This window comes from Pseudorca crassidens, chromosome 17, assembly GCF_039906515.1.
Source record: "Pseudorca crassidens isolate mPseCra1 chromosome 17, mPseCra1.hap1, whole genome shotgun sequence".
Lineage (NCBI taxonomy): Eukaryota > Metazoa > Chordata > Mammalia > Artiodactyla > Delphinidae > Pseudorca > Pseudorca crassidens.
This window is the reverse complement of record NC_090312.1, coordinates 1119262-1136407: the sequence shown is the minus strand read 5'-3', so window position 1 is coordinate 1136407 and position 17146 is coordinate 1119262. Positions and strand designations below refer to the sequence as shown.

At 67.7% G+C, this 17146-nt stretch overlaps 3 protein-coding genes and 1 long non-coding RNA gene across 20 annotated transcripts in view; 3 read left to right on the top strand and 1 right to left on the bottom strand.

Annotated features, from left to right (window-relative positions):
• PPP1R16A (protein phosphatase 1 regulatory subunit 16A) overlaps nucleotides 1–8679 on the top strand; it is a 28943-nt gene extending 20264 nt beyond the window's left edge. For 4 of the 11 annotated variants that reach the window (XM_067712486.1, XM_067712489.1, XM_067712488.1 and 1 more), the window contains exons 2-8: nucleotides 3006–4000; nucleotides 5181–5251; nucleotides 5329–5474; nucleotides 6575–7296; nucleotides 7375–7504; nucleotides 7726–7891; nucleotides 8105–8679. In XM_067712486.1, coding sequence (XP_067568587.1) covers nucleotides 3742–4000; nucleotides 5181–5251; nucleotides 5329–5474; nucleotides 6575–7296; nucleotides 7375–7504; nucleotides 7726–7891; nucleotides 8105–8479 — 1869 coding nt within the window. In that variant the 5' untranslated portion in view covers nucleotides 3006–3741 and the 3' untranslated portion in view covers nucleotides 8480–8679. Of the gene's footprint in view, nucleotides 1–3005; nucleotides 4001–5180; nucleotides 5252–5328; nucleotides 5475–6180; nucleotides 6459–6574; nucleotides 7297–7374; nucleotides 7505–7725; nucleotides 7892–8104 lie in introns of those variants that run through there. The other 7 variants (XM_067712495.1, XM_067712492.1, XM_067712494.1 and 4 more) reach the window with 7 other exon arrangements.
• Nucleotides 1157–7397, bottom strand: LOC137210558 (uncharacterized). Its single transcript, XR_010936612.1, has 3 exons — nucleotides 7260–7397; nucleotides 3754–5850; nucleotides 1157–3047 (listed from the first exon to the last, which is right to left on the bottom strand). It is a non-coding gene; the product is annotated as an uncharacterized lncRNA (long non-coding RNA).
• Nucleotides 8680–9513: 834 nt separating the features above from the next.
• On the top strand, nucleotides 9514–14688 carry GPT (glutamic--pyruvic transaminase). 6 transcript variants are annotated; one of them, XM_067712518.1, is made up of 11 exons: nucleotides 10650–10949; nucleotides 11111–11200; nucleotides 11275–11383; nucleotides 11562–11695; nucleotides 11838–12081; nucleotides 12230–12309; nucleotides 12400–12536; nucleotides 12653–12827; nucleotides 12906–13061; nucleotides 13161–13273; nucleotides 13344–13655. In XM_067712518.1, the coding sequence occupies exons 1-11, from the start codon at nucleotides 10788–10790 to the stop codon at nucleotides 13432–13434; spliced, it is 1491 nt and encodes a 496-aa protein (XP_067568619.1). In that variant the 5' UTR covers nucleotides 10650–10787; the 3' UTR covers nucleotides 13435–13655. The 6 variants fall into 6 exon arrangements, with proteins under 6 accessions (XP_067568616.1, XP_067568618.1, XP_067568617.1 ...); XM_067712515.1 differs by lacking the exons at nucleotides 12906–13061; nucleotides 13161–13273 and adding an exon at nucleotides 9514–9660 and having other exon boundaries at nucleotides 10784–10949; nucleotides 13344–14688; XM_067712517.1 differs by lacking the exons at nucleotides 12906–13061; nucleotides 13161–13273 and adding an exon at nucleotides 9833–9850 and having other exon boundaries at nucleotides 10784–10949; nucleotides 13344–14688.
• A 241-nt stretch (nucleotides 14689–14929) lies between these two features.
• Nucleotides 14930–17093, top strand: MFSD3 (major facilitator superfamily domain containing 3). Of its 2 annotated transcripts, none has more exons than XM_067712521.1 (5): nucleotides 14930–15964; nucleotides 16262–16409; nucleotides 16493–16617; nucleotides 16684–16793; nucleotides 16876–17093. In XM_067712521.1, the coding sequence occupies exons 1-5, from the start codon at nucleotides 15199–15201 to the stop codon at nucleotides 17047–17049; spliced, it is 1323 nt and encodes a 440-aa protein (XP_067568622.1). In that variant the 5' UTR covers nucleotides 14930–15198; the 3' UTR covers nucleotides 17050–17093. The 2 variants fall into 2 exon arrangements, with proteins under 2 accessions (XP_067568622.1, XP_067568621.1); XM_067712520.1 differs by having other exon boundaries at nucleotides 14932–15964; nucleotides 16873–17093.
• Nucleotides 17094–17146: the final 53 nt, after the last annotated feature.

Sequence of the window (17146 nt, the reverse complement as noted above, 5' to 3'; positions counted from 1 at the left end):
CTGGGCGAGTGAAGGGACACTTCCCGACCCTCAAAGGCTCTGGGGTCTTGCTACGCTGTCCCTGATTCTCACAGATGCTGGGAAGTGGGCATGAGAGGCAGGACGGTGGTGTCGTCAGCAGGGCCCCACGGGTTTAGGCCTCAGTTCCCCAGGTGGGAGATGGGGATAATGACAGGGACCTGCCGGTGCTGGGGCTGGGACTGTGGTTGGGGAGGGGCCGCTGAGACACTCAGGCCAGCGTGTGTCTGTCCACACCGAGGGCCTGGGCTGGGGCCCATAAGCCGGGTGTCAGGGGTACTCTCCACAGACTCTGGACATAAGTGCCGTGGGCTCAGAGGATGAGGGGCAGTGGCCACTGTCCTTCCAGAAGGCTCCTCCCACCTCAGCCCCACACTCCCATGCAGCGCCCCAGGCATGGAGCTGAGAAGTGGAAAAATCGTCCAGATTATCTCTGTTTGACATTCCAGGGAGGCTTGGGGCAGGATTTGTGGACTGAGGCGGCAGCCGCCCTGCTTGGCCCCCTTGGCCTGGGTGTGGTGCGGTGGGCAGTTGTTGGGACGCCACTGAGCTGTCCTGGTCTCTGTGGCTCAGCTGAGGGGTGAGTCTTGCAGCTTGGGGGGACCGTTCCTGGACTGCGTGGCTAGGAGGAGGCGGAAGAGTGGGGCTTGAGGAGGGGGGACAGGCGGAGAGCTCAGACTCAGCCTGGGGGGGCCGGGGGCTGGGCACTGTGCTGCCCCCCGTGGAGACTGTTCCAGGGTGGGCGCCCACTGCAGCGGGGTCCTGACACTCCCTGGGGTCACCTTTCTCTCAGAGGAGGCAGTCCAGCGGCCCAAGGACCCGCCCAAGGTCACATGCAGACTGTCCTCAGGCAGCTTCCAGCAAGGAGTGCTGCTAAAGGGGCCCAGAGGGGCCCTGGGGCCCCCAGAGTAGGGGACTGAGGACCCGGTTGAGCTGCTGCAGCCCAGCAGGAGACCAGAGTCTCCAGTGTGCAGTGCCCGGGCCGTTGGGGGCCCACAGGGAGCAGGTCTCTATCCTGAGCCCCGTGCTGCCTGGGGCACAGGGGTGGGCCTGGGTGAGCCTTCAGATCCTGCCCCACATGTATGTTCATGGGTGGCTTTCAAAATAAGAAAACAACAGCTAGAAAACACAACATCTGTTCAATTTGAAAAGCTGGTGGTTACTCTATTTTAGGTTGTTTTCTGTCCCCTACCCTGCTCCCCCGCATGCAGGGGTCTTAGCTCCCCGATGAGGGAATCGAACCCGTGCAGTGGAACCATGCAGTCCTAACCACTGGGCCATCGGGGAAGTCCCCTCTAGGGGAATTTCTGTAGGACGTGGGCGTCAGAATCTCTTTTTTTCCATAAAATGATGGGGTAGATGACATCTCCTAAATCTTGTCAAACTTAACAAAATCGGGCTGTGGCTCTGATGTTGGCGCCCACTTGGAGAAGATGGTCGCTGAGGCCCTGTGAGCCCGCTCTGCTGTGGAGCCTTGGCCTGCAGGGGACCTCCTCCCTCGTGGACAGGTGGGGGCAGCATCCTCTGTGACGGGGTCGGGGGTGGCCCTGGGCAGAGTGCGTTGCTCCTCCTTCCCGCGTCTCTTGGGGCAGGCTCTTCAGAGACCTACCCCAGACAGGTGAAGATCCCATGTGTGGGCTGCAGGGGGTCCCAGCTCCCTCCAGGGGAACCTGAGGCTGCCTGTGAGTGGCCAGCAGGGAGGGAGAGTCTTACAGAGTCAGTGAAAGCCCTGCCACGCCTTGGGTTTGGTCTGGGATCCACCCCCAGCCTAATGGGTGGGGAGTTGCCACGGTGCCTGCAGGCCTCCTGCCTGTCTCGGTCAGGGCAGAGGTGGGACTTGGGGGATCCAGGCAGGGGGGCTAGGCAGCTCATCTGCAGAGGTGGCCAGTTGGGGGCTGTCCGCCTGGAGGGCTCTTTCCTGTCCCCTGGTAGCCTCTGAGGCCTGGCTCGCAGAGCGGATAGCTGGAGTACCAGCAAAGTCCAGGGCGAGGCAGAGCTGTAATGCGAGGCTCCCAACACACTGGGGGTCCCGGGGCAGGAGGGACCTGACCTCACTTGATCTGGCCCAGGACAGTCCCCCTCCAGAAAGAAGGGGGCACTCACTGAGACCCCTGAGTACAAGTCTGGCCAGAAGAAGCCTGGGTCAGTCTCTAGATGGCCACAAGGTCTGGCCGAGTGGGAACGGGGACTCCCGGTGGGCAGGCTGAGCTGCCGGTGGGTACCTTCTAGGTGGAGCATGGCCATGGCCTCCCGAGGAGTGTCCTGGGACCATGCCTAGCGAGCACACCGGGCGTGCTGCGCAGGACGGGCCATGGTGGGGACTGTGGGGCTGTGCCCCAGCCCAGCTGCCGGCCCACCTGTCTGTCAGGCAGGCCACCTGCGCCTGCGTTCACACAACCAGGGCTTGGACCGCCGCCCAGGATGGCAGAGGGAAGCAAAGCACCGAGTGGCCTGAGCTAGAAACAGAAAGCCCGGCGAGGAAGAGGCCCAGACTCGGGTGTTGAGGAGCTGGGGTGCGGGGCAGGCCAGGCCAGGCCCTCCGCCCTCCGCCCTCCGCAGCTGTGGCCGAGCAGCAGGGCGGCCCGGTGTCCAGGCGGCAGGGCCTGCTCTCGGGAAGGCCTAGGCCGCACAGCGCTCGGGGAGTCCGGGAGAGCCCAAGGAGAAGGTGACCTTGGCCAGCCGGCCCGGCCCAGGGCGCACAGGTCAGGGGCGCTGCGGGGCAAGGGCTGAGCCGGAGGCCTCGAGGGGCCGCCTCTTAGGAAGGCCGCAGCGAGCTGGCAGTGCCGGCCCTGCGCCCCTCTCTCAGCCGCACAGCCTGCAGGCCCTTGCTGGAAACGGCGAGCGTGTGGGCCAGACTGCGGGCACTGCCAGCCCCCTCCCCTCTGCCAGGATCTCCCGGGCAGGGCTCGCCCTCACACAGGGCGGGGCTCCGGGTGGAGCCGTCGCCGCCGTCTGGCCTTGACGCGCTTCCTGCTTCCTCCTCTCAGGCCAGCGGGAGCGCCTGCCGTGCACAGCTGGGCCGCCGGCTCCTGCGAAGGGGACGCCTTCCTGAAGACACAGTTGCCAGGCCCGCTGTACCCTCGGTGCCCTGGCTGCTTAGAGAGCCTCGGCCCCAGGCGCTGGGGGCCGGACCCTGGGACTCTGGACACACGCCCGCCCGGGCCCCCTGTGGCCACACCTCCTCGTTAGCACCGACCCCAGAAGGCTGGGGGTGTGGGGAGGGAAGGCCCCCGCCATGGCTGCTCCTAGACCCCACCTGGTCCCCTAAGGCCTGTTAGGTGAGAGGGGCTTTTAGGGCTCCCGGGGCCTCTGCCCCTTGCCCTGGCCTCCTCTTCCCCTCGGCAAGGCGCCAGCGAGCTGCAACTCCGTTATCTGGGTCATTAGCTTCAGACCCTGAACTGAGGCTGGCCGGGTCCAGGACGAGGGAGGGAGGCCTTGTCCATCGAGCAGCCGAGGTGCCAGGGCCCTGGGAGGCCGGCTGCAGGCGCCCTCCCTTGCTGCCCTTTCTGCCTGGGGCCCGGGCCCCTCATGGCTGCCCGGGTCTGGTCACAGCGGGGGGCCTCCTGATCCAGCCTTGCCAGGGGCAGAGGACACTGAGCCTTAGAGAGGGGATGCCCCCCAGGGCGCCAGTCCAGCCAGCTGCCCCGCCTCGCAGGCCCAGCCTGGCCCCCGCGCTTCCCCGTCCGGTGCCCCCAGCAGCCCCCCTGGCAGGCAGCCCCCGCCATGGCCGAGCACCTGGAGCTGCTGGCAGAGATGCCCACGGTGGGCAGGATGAGCACACAGGAGCGGCTGAAGCACGCCCAGAAGCGACGTGCCCAGCAGGTGAAGATGTGGGCCCAGGCCGAGAAGGAGGCCCATGGCAGGAGGGGCCAGCAGACGCAGTCACAGAAGGAGGCGGCCGACGGCCGGCCACAGAAGCGGGTCCTCTTCCCCCCAAGCGTTGCCCTTCTGGAGGCGGCTGCCCGGAATGACCTGGAGGAAGGCGAGTGTGGGCCAGCCATGCACGGCAGGCAGCCCTGTCCCTGTCCCCCGGCGCAGGCCTCGAGAGGTCCGCCAAGGGCGAGGCCCAGCGTCCTTAGCCACAGACCCCAAGTGGTGGGAGCCCCAGGGTAGCCCTCACAGGCCAGCCTGCGGAGGCTCCTGCAGTGAAGGTGAGGCCTGAGGGGGTGGGCGGGGGCCCTGGGTGGGCTGGGAGCCGCCCAGTCTTCACCGCCTCTGGCCAGGGTGCTGGGCTTTGCTCTGGACACCTGCTTGCCTAGGTCCTGAGCCTCCATACAGGAGTACGGTGGAGCCCACCTGGGCAGGTTAGAGCACGGGGAGTGGGGCTCCCCGTACGGCCTGGCTCCCTCGATGCCTGTCCCTGGCTCTGCCTCTGAGTTCTCCCTTCTTCCCATCAGAACCTTCCCAGACAACAGGCCTGAACTTTGGGCAGGCTTCCTGTTCCTTTCCTGTGCCCACATGCTCACAGCCCCTCTGCTCTCCTGGGAGGCTCCCGAGGGCGCCTTCTGCCTCCCTCCAGGGCAGAGGCCTCTGCCGTAGAAGCTGGGGTGCAGAGGGCAAGGAGGGGCAGGGTGTGCCCCAGGCCGGGGCATGGGAGCTGCGGGGAGGGTGCAGCCAGGGAGGGCCAGGCCCGGGCACCTTGGGCCCACACTCTTGGCTACAGCGGTGCAGGGCTGGGGGGCTGCAAGTGCCAGAGAAGGGGTGTGTGTGTGAGTGTGTGTGGGGGGGGTGTGAGTGTGGGTGTGTGTGAGTGTGTGTGTGTATGTGTGTGAGAGAGAGAGCAAGAGAGGAAGGCTGGGGGAAGCATGGGACCTGACAGGGATGGCTGACAGAAGGTACCAGCACCCAGGCCCGGGGGACGACAGTGGAGGTGGCTGTCACACAGGAGGGCCCTAGTGCCATGACTCAGGAGGGCGCCCTGCTGGAAGGTAGAGGCAGAGTGCTGCTGTCTGTACCCCACTTAGGGGCCCAGCTCCTGAGCCCTCGGCCTGGGCTCTGGTGTCCCTCCTGCCACCTGTACCACCGCCTCTCTCCCCATCCTCTGCTCTCCCAGCTACACACAGCCGTCAGCCCAGGTACCCCAGGTGCAGGGACCTGAGCAGGATGGCGCTGGCCTGTGGTGGGACTCCTGTGCCCTGAACGCGCCCCCCTCCTCTCTGCAGTCCGTCAGTTCCTCGAGAGTGGGGTCAGCCCTGACCTGGCCAATGAGGACGGCCTGACCGCCCTGCATCAGGTCAGCCTCGCTGAGGGTGCGAGGAGAGGACGGGGCCCCGGCCCGCGGCTCGGGCACTCAGGCCACGTGCTTTGCAGAGCTGCATCGATGACTTCCGGGAGATGGTGCAGCAGCTCCTGGAGGCTGGGGCCAAGGTCAATGCCCGTGACAGTGAGTGCTGGACACCCTTGCACGCCGCGGCCACCTGTGGCCACCTGCACCTGGTGGAGCTGCTCATTGCTGGGTAGGGCCCGCTGGGAGCAGGTGTGGCTGGAGTGGGCGTCTCTATCAGGGAGGGGCTGCAGCTGGGCCAGGGCCAGGCAGGACCTTCCTTGCAGTGGGTAGTTCATCTGGAGACACCGCCCAGGCATCTCATCTCTGTGGGAAAGTGTGCCTGGACCCTGGCCTCTTGTGTTCCCACTGACCTTTGCTTACCCTGCCGCACCCTGGCGTGCAGAGTGGGACCTGGGCCGAGACCACGGATGCTGCCACCCCAAGGGAACTAGCACGTATGCAGGGCAGTGTGGTCCTCCGCCTGCCAGGCTGCTCACACCACGAAGAGCGTGGAACTCCTTGAGGACAGGCCTTGACCTGCTCTGGTCTCCTGGCCTTCCCAGGGTCTGCATAGAGAAATGCCGTTCTGGTCAGAGCCACGAGGGAGAAATTGACAAGGGGATACCTGGACACAGGTGGGGCCGTTAACAAGGAGGGCAGAGCAGGGCTGTGCTCCTGAACAGCCGCCTTGGTGAATGGAGAGGGTGGTCAGCTTCGCCAGGACCCAGGAGTCCCCCGCTGGCTGGCCGTGGAGCAGTCTGGGCAACACTGGTGGGTGTGGGGGTGGATGGCAGTGGCTCCCGTTTGCACACAGATGCCTTGGAGTGGGACGGGCTGGGTGTGCAGCGTCACGGGGCAGCAAGGGGGTGCGCACAGGCGGCCCCTAGCCCCACTCCATGCCCCTCCACAGTGGGTATCCAGCCTTGTGTTTCGGGCCCTCCTTCAGCTCCCCACAGTGCTCTCCTGACACCCAGGCTCTCTCCCCACCACCTTCTGCTGCCTGGGGCCCCCAGAGTCTTGGCACCCCCTCGTGGCAAGTGGGCCCACTGTACATGTTCATGGGGGCAGAGGGGTGCCAGGAACCTGAAAAATCAGACTTGGTGGAGACTGCAGGACAGCCCACCTGGCCCCAAGACAGCACCCAGGGCCAAGGGGCCGCCTCTCACTGCGGCAGGTGAGGTCTGGGCCCCTCTGAGGCAGCCCTAGGTGGAAGGCCTCTGAGAGGGTCCTGGGGGCCTACGCTGGCGGAGAAGGGCCCTGTGACCAGCGCCCCATCCACCCTTCCCGCAGTGGTGCCGACCTCCTGGCAGTCAACACGGACGGGAACATGCCCTATGACCTGTGTGAGGACGAGCAGACACTGGACTGCCTGGAGACGGCCATGGCCAGCCGTGGTGAGTGCAGCCCTGCCTGCCTGCCGGGGCAGCAGGGCGCAGGGCGCGGCGGGTGGTGTGCTGGGGGTGGAGCCCTGAGCCCGCTGCCCCGCAGGCATCACCCAGGACAGCATCGAGCGGGCCCGGGCCTTGCCCGAGCTGCATATGCTGGGGGACATCCGGAGCCTGCTGCAGGAGGGGGCAGACCTCAATGCCCCCCGGGACCACGGCGCCACGCTGGTGAGGACGGGGCCACGCGGGACGCAGGCAGGGGAGCCTGCTGCCGGGACGCAGGCAGGGGAGCCTGCTGCCGGCCGAACCAGGGCCGGGACTCAGGGGCCGGCGGTTTGCCTGCAGCTACACATCGCCGCGGCCAGCGGGTTCGGCAAGGCGGCTGCCCTGCTGCTGGAACACGGGGCCAGCCTGAGCACCAAGGACCGCGACGGCTGGGAGCCGCTGCACGCAGCGGCCTACTGGGGCCAGGTGAGCACCTGCGGGGCGGTGGGGCCGGGCGGGCTCGGCGGCTCCGCAGGCTTCAGCAGCCCGGGCTCGCCGGCCCACAGGTGCAGCTGGTGGAGCTGCTCGTGGCACACGGGGCTGACCTGAACGGCAAATCCCTGATGGAAGAGACACCTCTCGGTGAGCCTGGGGCCGCATCCTCCCGGTGTAGGGCACGGGCGGGCGGGCGCCTGTGACCCTCTGGCCACTCCTCCTCAGACGTGTGCGGGGACGAGGAGGTGCGGGCCAAGCTGCTGGAGCTGAAACACAAGCACGACGCGCTCCTGCGCGCCCAGGGCCGCCAGCGTTCTCTGCTGCGTCGACGCACCTCTAGTGCCGGCAGCCGGGGGTAAGTGCCCGCCCCTCCCACCAGGCCCCCGCGGGCCCGCCCAGTGCCCCACCCCCGGGCCCTCAGCCCCCCTCTGCCCTCCCCTCGCCCCTTGGGCTCTGCCCCGGGCTTGGTCCCTGCTGATGTCAGCTGGCAGGCCTCCGTGCCCGCCGGAGCTCGGGGCAGAGTCCGCAGGGAAGGCGGTGTCACCCCCCCCACTCCTCCTGCCCGCCCCCTCCCAGGAAGGTGGTGAGGCGGGTGAGCCTGACCCAGCGCACCAGCCTGTACCGCAAGGAGCACGCCCAGGAGGCCATCGTATGGCAACAGCCCCCGCCTACCAGCCCGGAGCCGTCAGAGGAGGATGAGGACCGCCAGACAGACGCGGAGCTCCGGCGGCCGCCCCCCGAAGTGAGCCCCGCCCAGCCGTGCCCCGCCTCCCTCCGTACCAGCCTCAGGAGCTGGTGGGACCAGTGGCCCTGCCCCCATATGCAAGACTCGCGCCCCGTGGGCGTCAGCTGCCGCCCCCACCCGCGTTTCTGCCCTTGGACCGCCACGCAGCCCGGGACCCCAGGCCAGAGGGGACCCTCCTGATGGCCTCCGGGGCCTGTGCTCCCCACACAGGAGGAGGACCCAGAGGCGGCCAGGCAGCACAACGGCCGAGTGGGGGCGCCCCCCGGGCGGCACCTGTACTCCAAGCGGCTGGACCGAAGTGTCTCCTACCAGCTGAGCTCCCTGGAGAACACCACCCCTGACGCCCTGGTCCAGGCCAAGGCCCCCCACACCCTGGCAGAGCTGAAGCGTCAGCGGGCTGCCGCTAAGCTGCAGCGACCCCCGCCTGAGGGGCTCGAGGCCGCTGAGTCTGAACTGCCTGTGGACACTGAGACCCCCCAGCTGGAGTGTGGCTCCGGGGCTGGTGGAGACCCACCCCTGCTCAGACTCACAGCCCCCTCAGAAGCAGCCCGCGTGGAGAAGAGGCCGTGCTGCCTGCTCATGTGAGGGGCTGGCGCCTGGGTGGCCAAGGCCCCACTGCCAGGCCCAGGGCCGCTGCTCTGCGTGCCGCAACGTGTGTTCCGGGCTAGGCTGCCAGCCCCCTCCTTCCTTGGGGACGGGCCTGTGGCAGAGGCTGTACCTGGGAAACACCTGGCTGCGGAGACCTACTTTCATTCTGTGACTCTCAATAAAGGGCCGTTCCGCCACCTGCCCTGTCGTGTGTCTCAGCTGGGCCGCCACCGCCATGGTGGGGAGCTGCCGTGTTGCTGGGCCTGGGTGCGCCTGGCCCTGTGAGCACCTAAGGGCTGTGGGCACGTGCTGGGGCTTGCCTGTGGTGCCCCGCCCCTGTGTGGGCGTGAGGCCCACGGCCCCTGGCAAGAGGCCGAGTGCTTCTTGCACCCTGCCTCCCCAGCCTCCTGGAGACGCCTCTGCAATTCTTTGCTTTCTTGAGGGGAACAGGGAGCTTCAGAAGGACACTCCTTGTTGGCCAGGGCTGGGGGTGTCCATGCTGGAGGGGCAGGGATCCTGGCTTGGAAAAGGAGAGGGTATTTTCCGTAAGACTCTTGGGCAACAGCCAGAGGGTCAGAGCGCTACAAGGCTGGCGTTGGAAGCCTCCCTGGTGGGGGGCGGGTTCCCCGTTCCTGGCGTGCGGCCCCGATCTCGGGGCCTGGCTGCCAGCTTCTGCTCAGGCCGGCAAGCAGGGCCTGCTGAGGCTCTGAGCTGACCGGGCACGATGTGTCAGGGTGACAGGGCCCCTTCGGGGCCTCACTGGGGAGGGCTGGGGCACTGCAAGCTCATCTGTCCAGGGCAGGTTGCTTGGCATGGCCACCAGTGCTGGGTGGCATGGGCTTGGGTCACCCTCTCCGCTGGACATTGACCCGGCCAGCCCAGCGTCCACAGGCCGCCCCCGTCCCTGAGCATCCGCGGTTGGAGGGGTGTCCTCCGCACAGCGGTGGGGGTGGGGGCCGCGGGGAGGCTGCTGGTTAAATTTAGAGTGTGGGGCGGTGCACTGCCCAAGGTCCACTTGCCACCACAGCTGCCACATGGCCCTGCTGCCAGGGGGCGGGCGGGGCCTGGCTCTGCCTGCGGCTGGGCCCATATTAACCTGTTCTCCAGCCCGGGGCCCAGAGAGGCCTGCACACTGGGAGGCAGAGGTGGCAGCGGCGGCAGCAGAGCAGGAGACGCAGGTGAGAGGCTGCCGTCTGGCCTCCCGTTTCCCCTCCAGCCGGCAGGAGCAGAGGGGCTAAGCCTTCCCCAGGCCTGACCAGCCAGCCACAGCCCCGCTCAGCTGAGAGGGCCTGCTGCTTCCTGACCCTCACTGCAGAGCCAGATCCTGGCGCTGGCGTGGCGTATCAGCTCCCGGCAGGGCCTGTGGAGGTGGGGCCCTGAGGGCTTATCACGGCTCGCTTCCCACTCTCTCCACCAATCACGAGCCACAGGGAAGGGAAGCTTAGGTCACCCTGCCTGTGGTGTGGCCCCAAGGGCAGCCCCAGGCTGGTGTGTGTTTGGTGAAACGGCAGGACAGCAGCCCAGAGTAGCTGAGGTGTCCAAGGGCCCTGCGAAGGCCCAGAGCTGCCCTGCCCCTCCCCCAACACCCCAACCCAAAGACTCCAGCCTTGCAGCACTGATGGGGGACCGAGGTCCGGCCCCAGGACTCCTGCTGCCCCGGGCCATGGTCCCCAGCACAGGAGGGGCCAGATGGAACCCCCGCATCTGAAGCCTCACTCCCCTCGCCAGAGAGCCCCAGGATTCCTGAGGCCTGGCTCAGTCACCCGGGAGACAGGCCTACTCTGCTGGCCCCAGCAAAGACGGGGGCGGGGGGTCCAAAAGGGTTAGGCCTCGGCCGTGCCCTACTGGGGTACATCTCCAGAGGCCCCAGGCCTCATTCTCCCCTCCAGGTTCAGCTCTGCCAGGCTCTGCCAACCCCTCCGGGCACTCGGCCCACCTCCCCTCCCCCAAGCCTAGTCCCTCAGAGCTGCTGGACCCTTCCGTCTGTCCCTACCTCCCATGTGGCTCTCCTGCTCCCCTGTCATGGGGACACTGGGCGGGCACTGGGCCTCACCCCAAGCCCCGCCTGTCTTCTCACCCACTCCCTGTGGGCAGAACTGTGCCCAGACGGGTGGGGCGGGGCGGGGCCTGGCGGGCCCGGCTCCTTCAGCCTTTTCTGTCCCTTTCAGTGGGGCCAGCAGGCTGCAGTGAAGTGGGTGCCCCCTTCCCAGCCCTGACCAACCAAGCCGGGACCCAGCTTCCCTCACCCACACTTCTGGATCCTGACGCCTCCTGAGTCCTCTTCTTGCCCGGTCCGAGCAGGGTCATGGCCTTGAGAACAGGTGACCACAGTCAGGCTGCAACGAATGGGCTGAAGGAGAAGGTGCTGACGCTGGACACCATGAACCCGTGTGTCCGGAAGGTGGAGTACGCGGTACGAGGCCCAATCGTGCTGCGCGCACTGGAGCTGGAGCAGGAGCTGCGCCAGGTAGGGTCCTGGGCCGCACCACCGCCTCAGCGCCGCGCCGGGGCGCTGCTGGCCCCACTCTCCCCCCACCCCTGAGCCGAATAAGACAAGGCCTGTGGGAGCCACAAAGTCCGTTGTCACTGCCCACGACCCCCCTCCACCCCGCCCCCCCCCCGCCACAGGGCGTAAAGAAGCCCTTCACTGAGGTCATCCGAGCCAACATCGGGGACGCACAGGCCATGGGGCAGACGCCTATCACCTTCCTGCGCCAGGTGAGGCTCAGTACTGCCCTGCACCCCTTCCCTGTCAGCCCACGTGCCCTGGCCCCAGCACTTGCTCCTCCCAGGTCCTGGCACTCTGCGTCCACCCTGATCTCCTGAACAGCCCTGACTTCCCCGACGACGCCAAGAGGAGGGCGGAGCGCATCCTGCAGGCATGTGGGGGCCACAGCCTGGGTGAGTGCCAGAACCTGCCGAAGCCCCAGGGAGGGGCAGGGGTAGGCGCTGGAGGAGGCTGTCCCAAGAGACGGTGGATCTGCCCGCTGGAAGGGGCGGGTCTCCTCGGGAGGGAGGCAAGGGGACCTCACCTGTCCCACCCGCACTCCCACCCTGTCCTTCCTGTCCCCGGGCCCAGGGGCCTACAGCATCAGCTCTGGCACCCAGCTGATCCGCGAGGACGTGGCGCGGTACATTGAGCGGCGCGATGGAGGCATTCCCGCCGACCCCAATAACATCTTCCTGTCCACGGGGGCCAGCGACGCCATCGTGGTAGGCCGGGGCAGCGCGGGAAGACACCGCGGCTCCTAGTGCGTGGCCGAGCGGGTCTGCTCGTCCTGGCACGGCGGCGCCCGAGGCGGGGGACGGGTGCAGCCCTCGGCCCGCCAACCCCCCCTCCCTATCCCACCCGCAGACGTTGCTGAAGTTGCTGGTGGCCGGCGAGGGTGGCACGCGCACGGGCGTGCTCATCCCCATCCCTCAGTATCCACTCTACTCCGCCGCGCTGGCCGAGCTCAACGCGGTGCAGGTGGACTACTACCTGGACGAGGAGCGCGCCTGGGCGCTCGACGTGGCCGAGCTGCGGCGCGCGCTGCTCCAGGCACGTGACCACTGCCGCCCCCGCGCGCTCTGCATCATCAACCCCGGCAACCCCACCGGTGCGCGCCCCCACCCGCCCCCGCCCCACCGCCCTGGCCCGAACAGGCACCCCTGCGCTCTGCGCCTGGGTCAGCCTGGCCCTCCGCCCGCCGCCCCGCGGAGAGCAGCGCGCCCCCTCAGCTGACCCCGGACCCGTCTGTGCCCCAGGTCAGGTGCAGACCCGCGAGTGCATTGAGGCCGTGATCCGCTTCGCCTTTGAGGAGGGGCTCTTCCTGTTGGCCGATGAGGTGCTGGCCGGGGCCCCCGCAGGGAGGGGTCGGAGGGCGGCGGCGCGCGCCCCCGTGACGCACCCCGCTGTCGCCCGTCCGCCCGTCCAGGTGTACCAGGACAACGTGTACGCCGAGGGCTCGCAGTTCCACTCGTTCAAGAAGGTGCTCACGGAGATGGGGCCGCCATACGCGACGCGGCAGGAGCTCGCCTCCTTCCACTCGGTCTCCAAGGGCTACATGGGCGAGTGCGTGCTGGCCGGGCGGGCGGGGCCGGGCACCCGGGCCGCGGCCTGGCTCACTTCGCCCGCCAGGCCGGCCCCTCCTTGCCGGCCCTGCCTCGACGCCCGCCCTCGCCTCGCAGGTGCGGCTTCCGCGGCGGCTACGTGGAGGTGGTGAACATGGACGCAGCGGTGCAGCAGCAGATGCAGAAGCTGCGGAGCGTGCGCCTGTGCCCGCCCACGCCGGGCCAGGTCCTGCTAGACGTGGCGGTCAGCCCGCCCGCGCCCTCCGACCCCTCCTTCGCGCAGTTCCAGGCGGTGAGTGGGCGGGGCCGCGGGGGGTCAGGGCGCCGCGCCCCTGGCCCAGCCTGACCGGCCCTCCCTCCACGGCCGCAGGAGAGGCGGGCGGTGCTGGCCGAGCTGGCGGCCAAGGCCAAGCTCATGGAGCAGGTCTTCAACGAGGCTCCAGGCATCCGCTGCAACCCGGTGCAGGGAGCCATGTACTCCTTTCCGCGCGTGCAGCTGCCCCCGCGTGCGGTGCAGCGCGCTCAGGTCCGGCGTGCGGCGTGCGGGGCGGGGCGGGGCGGGGCGGGGCGGGGCCCGCGCGGCCTGGGACGCCCCGCCCTGACCCGCCCCCCCGCCCGCCCCCAGGAGCTGGGCCTGGCTCCCGACATGTTTTTTTGCCTGCGCCTCCTGGAGGAGACCGGCATCTGCGTGGTGCCTGGCAGTGGCTTCGGGCAGCGGGAAGGCACCTACCACTTCCGGTGAGGCTGGGCCCCCGCAGCCCCTCCCCGCGACCCCCACCCCATTCGCTTACCTTCTTCCCCCTTTTAGGATGACCATTCTGCCCCCCATGGAGAAGCTGCGGCCCTTGCTGGAAACGCTGAGCCAGTTCCACGCCAAGTTCACCCGCGAGTACTCCTGAGGACACCGCTGGGGGCCAGGCTGGACCGGCAGGGACGACCCCGGGCGGACAGTGCTCGGGTTCTTGGGGTCTCTGGAGCCCTCTGGACTTGCTCCTGCTGCCTGTGTGGCTGGGCCCCCCCTCTCTTCAGGCCCCTAATAAAGCAGTGGGCTGGCTTGGCTGCTTGCAGGCTGTGTGCACACCTGTATGCGCCCCCGCAGCCTTGTCCGCTCCTGACTGCCTTTCTGTGTGGGGTTCTGTGCAGGCCTGGGGGCCCAGGAGGAGTGGTCAGGGAGGGCTTCCAGGGGAGGTGACCTTCTTACAGGATGGATTTGGCGGGATGGGGTGAGCACTGGGAAGCGGAGTGACCGTGAGGACTCAAGGGGGCAGTCTTGGTTCCCGTAACTGGGCGCGGGCAGTGGTGCTGCCACTTTGGACAGCTGGAGGAGCGGTGGTGCCGGCCCAAGAGCAGGGAGGGGAGGAAGAGCAAACGGGTCTCGCTTTGTCGTGTTGTGTGTGACATCCACGTGCAAATGCAGTTCTTGGGCTGGGAAGCAGTGAGAGGGGAGGCCCCCTCCTGAGCTGGGGCACCCAAAGGCAAGTTCCGGGGAAGAGGGCACGGAAGATGCCGAGGAAGAGGTGCCCTGTGGAGCTCTGGGCTGAAGGACCTGGGCTGGGGGCTGGCGGGCAGCCTTGTGTCCTTGACACTGGCGTGCGAGGACGTGCATGCCAGACACTGTTGTGGATCACTGCACAAAGGGCCCTCTCTGGTGGGCACTGTAGTTCCCATTTCATAGATGAGGAAACCTGGGCCCCCAAAATGTGTGGAAATGAAAGGAAGCTCACTCCCCGTGGCCTCAGCAGCTGACGGAACGTCTTGGCTCAAGTGTCTGCGAGTTGGTCTAGATGTTGGCAGGCCTCAGCGACCCACGGGCTTAGGGAGAGTATTGGCCAAGGCCCCAGCTCCACTCTGGATGAGGTTCTTAACCATAGTCCCTGCTTCACTATCTCCCCTGGGCCTCCGGTGCCCCACACAGCAAGGCTCTAGACAGGAGAGGACGGGAGGCGCAGGTTTCTCGTCCCAAGGCCAGCTGGGGTCAGGCTGGGGCCGGCCTGGACTGGCTCTCCTGGCCTTGTCGCTAGACACTAGAGGGCGTTTCGGGCAGCAGCCGGGTGCCTCCTTGGGCTGAACGTGGGCTCAGGCCTTTCCCACGAACTTCCTGCCTTCCACGACGCTCTGTGGCCACTGGCCTGGGGAGGGCGCCGAGACCACTAGCACAGCGAGGTGAGGGTCCAGCACCCGATGTAAGCGGTAGTAGACAGTGGGTCCTCCGTGGAGGGCCCAGTGGACCCTGCGGCCACCAGACTCCAGGTGAGACACCAGGAAGCACTTCCGGATTGTTAGGGTCTGGGGACCGGATCTGATAGCCCTGGGAGGGACCTGAATGGGCTGCGGGTTCGGCCGCTTCCGACGTTCGAGGACAGCTGGCCACCGGGGGCGCCAGAAGGCGGCTGGCGCTCTAGCCCGCCCGCGTTCTCTATGGCTGCCGCGTCTCCGAGTTGCGCCGCCCGGGCCAGAGCGCTGCCCCAGCGCCGCCGTGGAGGAGGCCTGCAGTTCTTTGGCGTTCTGACGCCCCCAGGACCCAAGGGCGCGGGTGCGGACGCCAGCCTGTCCAACCCTGGCCCAGCCCCAGAGCCGTGCCGCTCTGAGACCCCTGACCCCATCCCGACCGGACCGGACGCCCCCTCGGAAGCACCCTGCTCCTACTCTGAGTGGAACCTCTCATGCCGCCCCGGCCAGCCTTGAACCCAGACCCAGCCACTAGAGCTTGGGCCCCTGCCCCCGCCCCAGCGCCCGGCCTCCTCGCCATGCGTGGGAAGCTGCTGCCGCTGGCCGGCCTTTACCTGGTGCAGGGCCTGCCCTATGGGCTGCAGTCTGGGCTGCTGCCCGTGCTGCTGCGGGCCCGCGGCCTCTCCCTGACACGCGTGGGACTGGCCAAGGCGCTGTATGCACCGTGGCTGTTCAAGCTTGTGTGGGCCCCGCTGGTGGACACTCGGGGCTCCCCAAGGGCCTGGCTGACGCTCAGCACAGCTGCTCTGGGCCTGGTGTGTGGGCTGCTGGCATCCCACCCTCCCGCCGCAGCTGGTCAGGCCGGTCTGCCTGTCACGGTGGCGGGGCTGCTTCTGCTGCTGAATCTGGCTGCAGCTGTGCAGGATGTGGCCCTGGACACGCTGGCTGTACGGCTCCTGGAGCCCGCAGAGCTGGGGCCTGGCAACACTGTGCAGGTGGTCGCATACAAGCTGGGGGCGGTGCTGGCTGGGGGTGGGCTGCTGGCCTTTGTGCCCACCCTATCCTGGCCCCTGCTCTTTCTGCTCCTGGCTGCCACTTATTGGTTGGCTGCTGCCTTGACCTGGGTGGCACCAGCCCTGCAACAGCTTCCCACACCTCTGCCCTCAGAACACCCCCGACACACCCTGCACCTTGGGCAGGACTTGCTGGCCGTGCCTGGAACCCTGTGGACAGTGGGCTTCGTGCTCACCTACAAGCTGGGTGAGTCAGGAACAGCACGGGTGGGTCCCCAGGAGCCCTGGAACTCACTTGCAGGGCTGCCTTTCCTCTTTGGGGTCTGACCTGAAGTCTGGAGCCCAGCCCGGCCCTCTGCAGGTCCAGCTCCAGCCACACTCCCTTGGGCCTCACTGAGCTGCTTCACGCTGAGCCTGAGCGTCGTCGAAGCCCAGCCCCAGCTGTCTCCTGGCATCTGTGGCCCAGGAAAAAGGCAGGGCTGGGGGAGCATGACTGAGACCCAGGTGGAGGTGTGCCAACCATCCCTGCTGACTCTCTCCACAGGCGAGCAGGGCACCAGCGGCCTGTTCCCACTGCTCTTGCTGGACTGCGGCATCTCTGCCCCAGAGCTGGGGCTGTGGAATGGTGTGGGCGCTGTGGCCTGCTCCATTGCTGGCTCATCCCTGGGTGGGGCCCTCCTGGCCAGGCGCCGGTGAGCCCCCCTCAGCCTGCCCCACCCACCTGTCTCCCCTTCCTTCCCCGCGCCCTCTGACCTGCCCCATCACCCCACCCCAGGCAGCCACTGCCCCTGTTGAAGTCAGCGCTTCAGTTCCGTCTTGGGGGCCTGGCCTGCCAGACTGCCGTGCTCTTTCACCTGGACAGCCCTGGGGCCAGCCTGGCCCCCAGCACAGTCCTGAGAGGTGAGGGGTGGGCCACAGGGGGGAGGAGCTTGGAGTCCTGGGCCCTGCTGACCTCAGCCCTCCCAGGTGCAGCCCTGCTGAGCCTGTGTCTGCAGCACTTCCTGGGGGGCCTGGTCACAACCACCACCTTCACCCTGATGATGCGCTGCAGCCAGCTGGCACCAAGTGCCCTGCAGGTGAGGGGATGTGGCTGCAACACCAGGGGCTGCAGGACTGGAGTCCAAGCAGGTCCTGACGTGACTCCCCCTCCCCCAGCAGGCCACACACTACAGTCTCCTGGCCACTCTGGAGCTGCTGGGGAAGCTGCTGATGGGCACGCTGGCTGGAGCCCTGGCTGACAGCCTGGGGCCACGCCTCTGCTTCTCCGTCTTCCTCGCTCTCTCAGCCATGCCCATGCTGTACCTGGGCCTTGCACCCAACACCCTGGCCTGAACTGGGTGGCCAGACTTATCAATAAAGTGGAGCGTGCCTTCGGACTGTGTCCGGGATGAGTGACGTGCAAGGTTGTCCTCAGACTGGGGGATTGTCC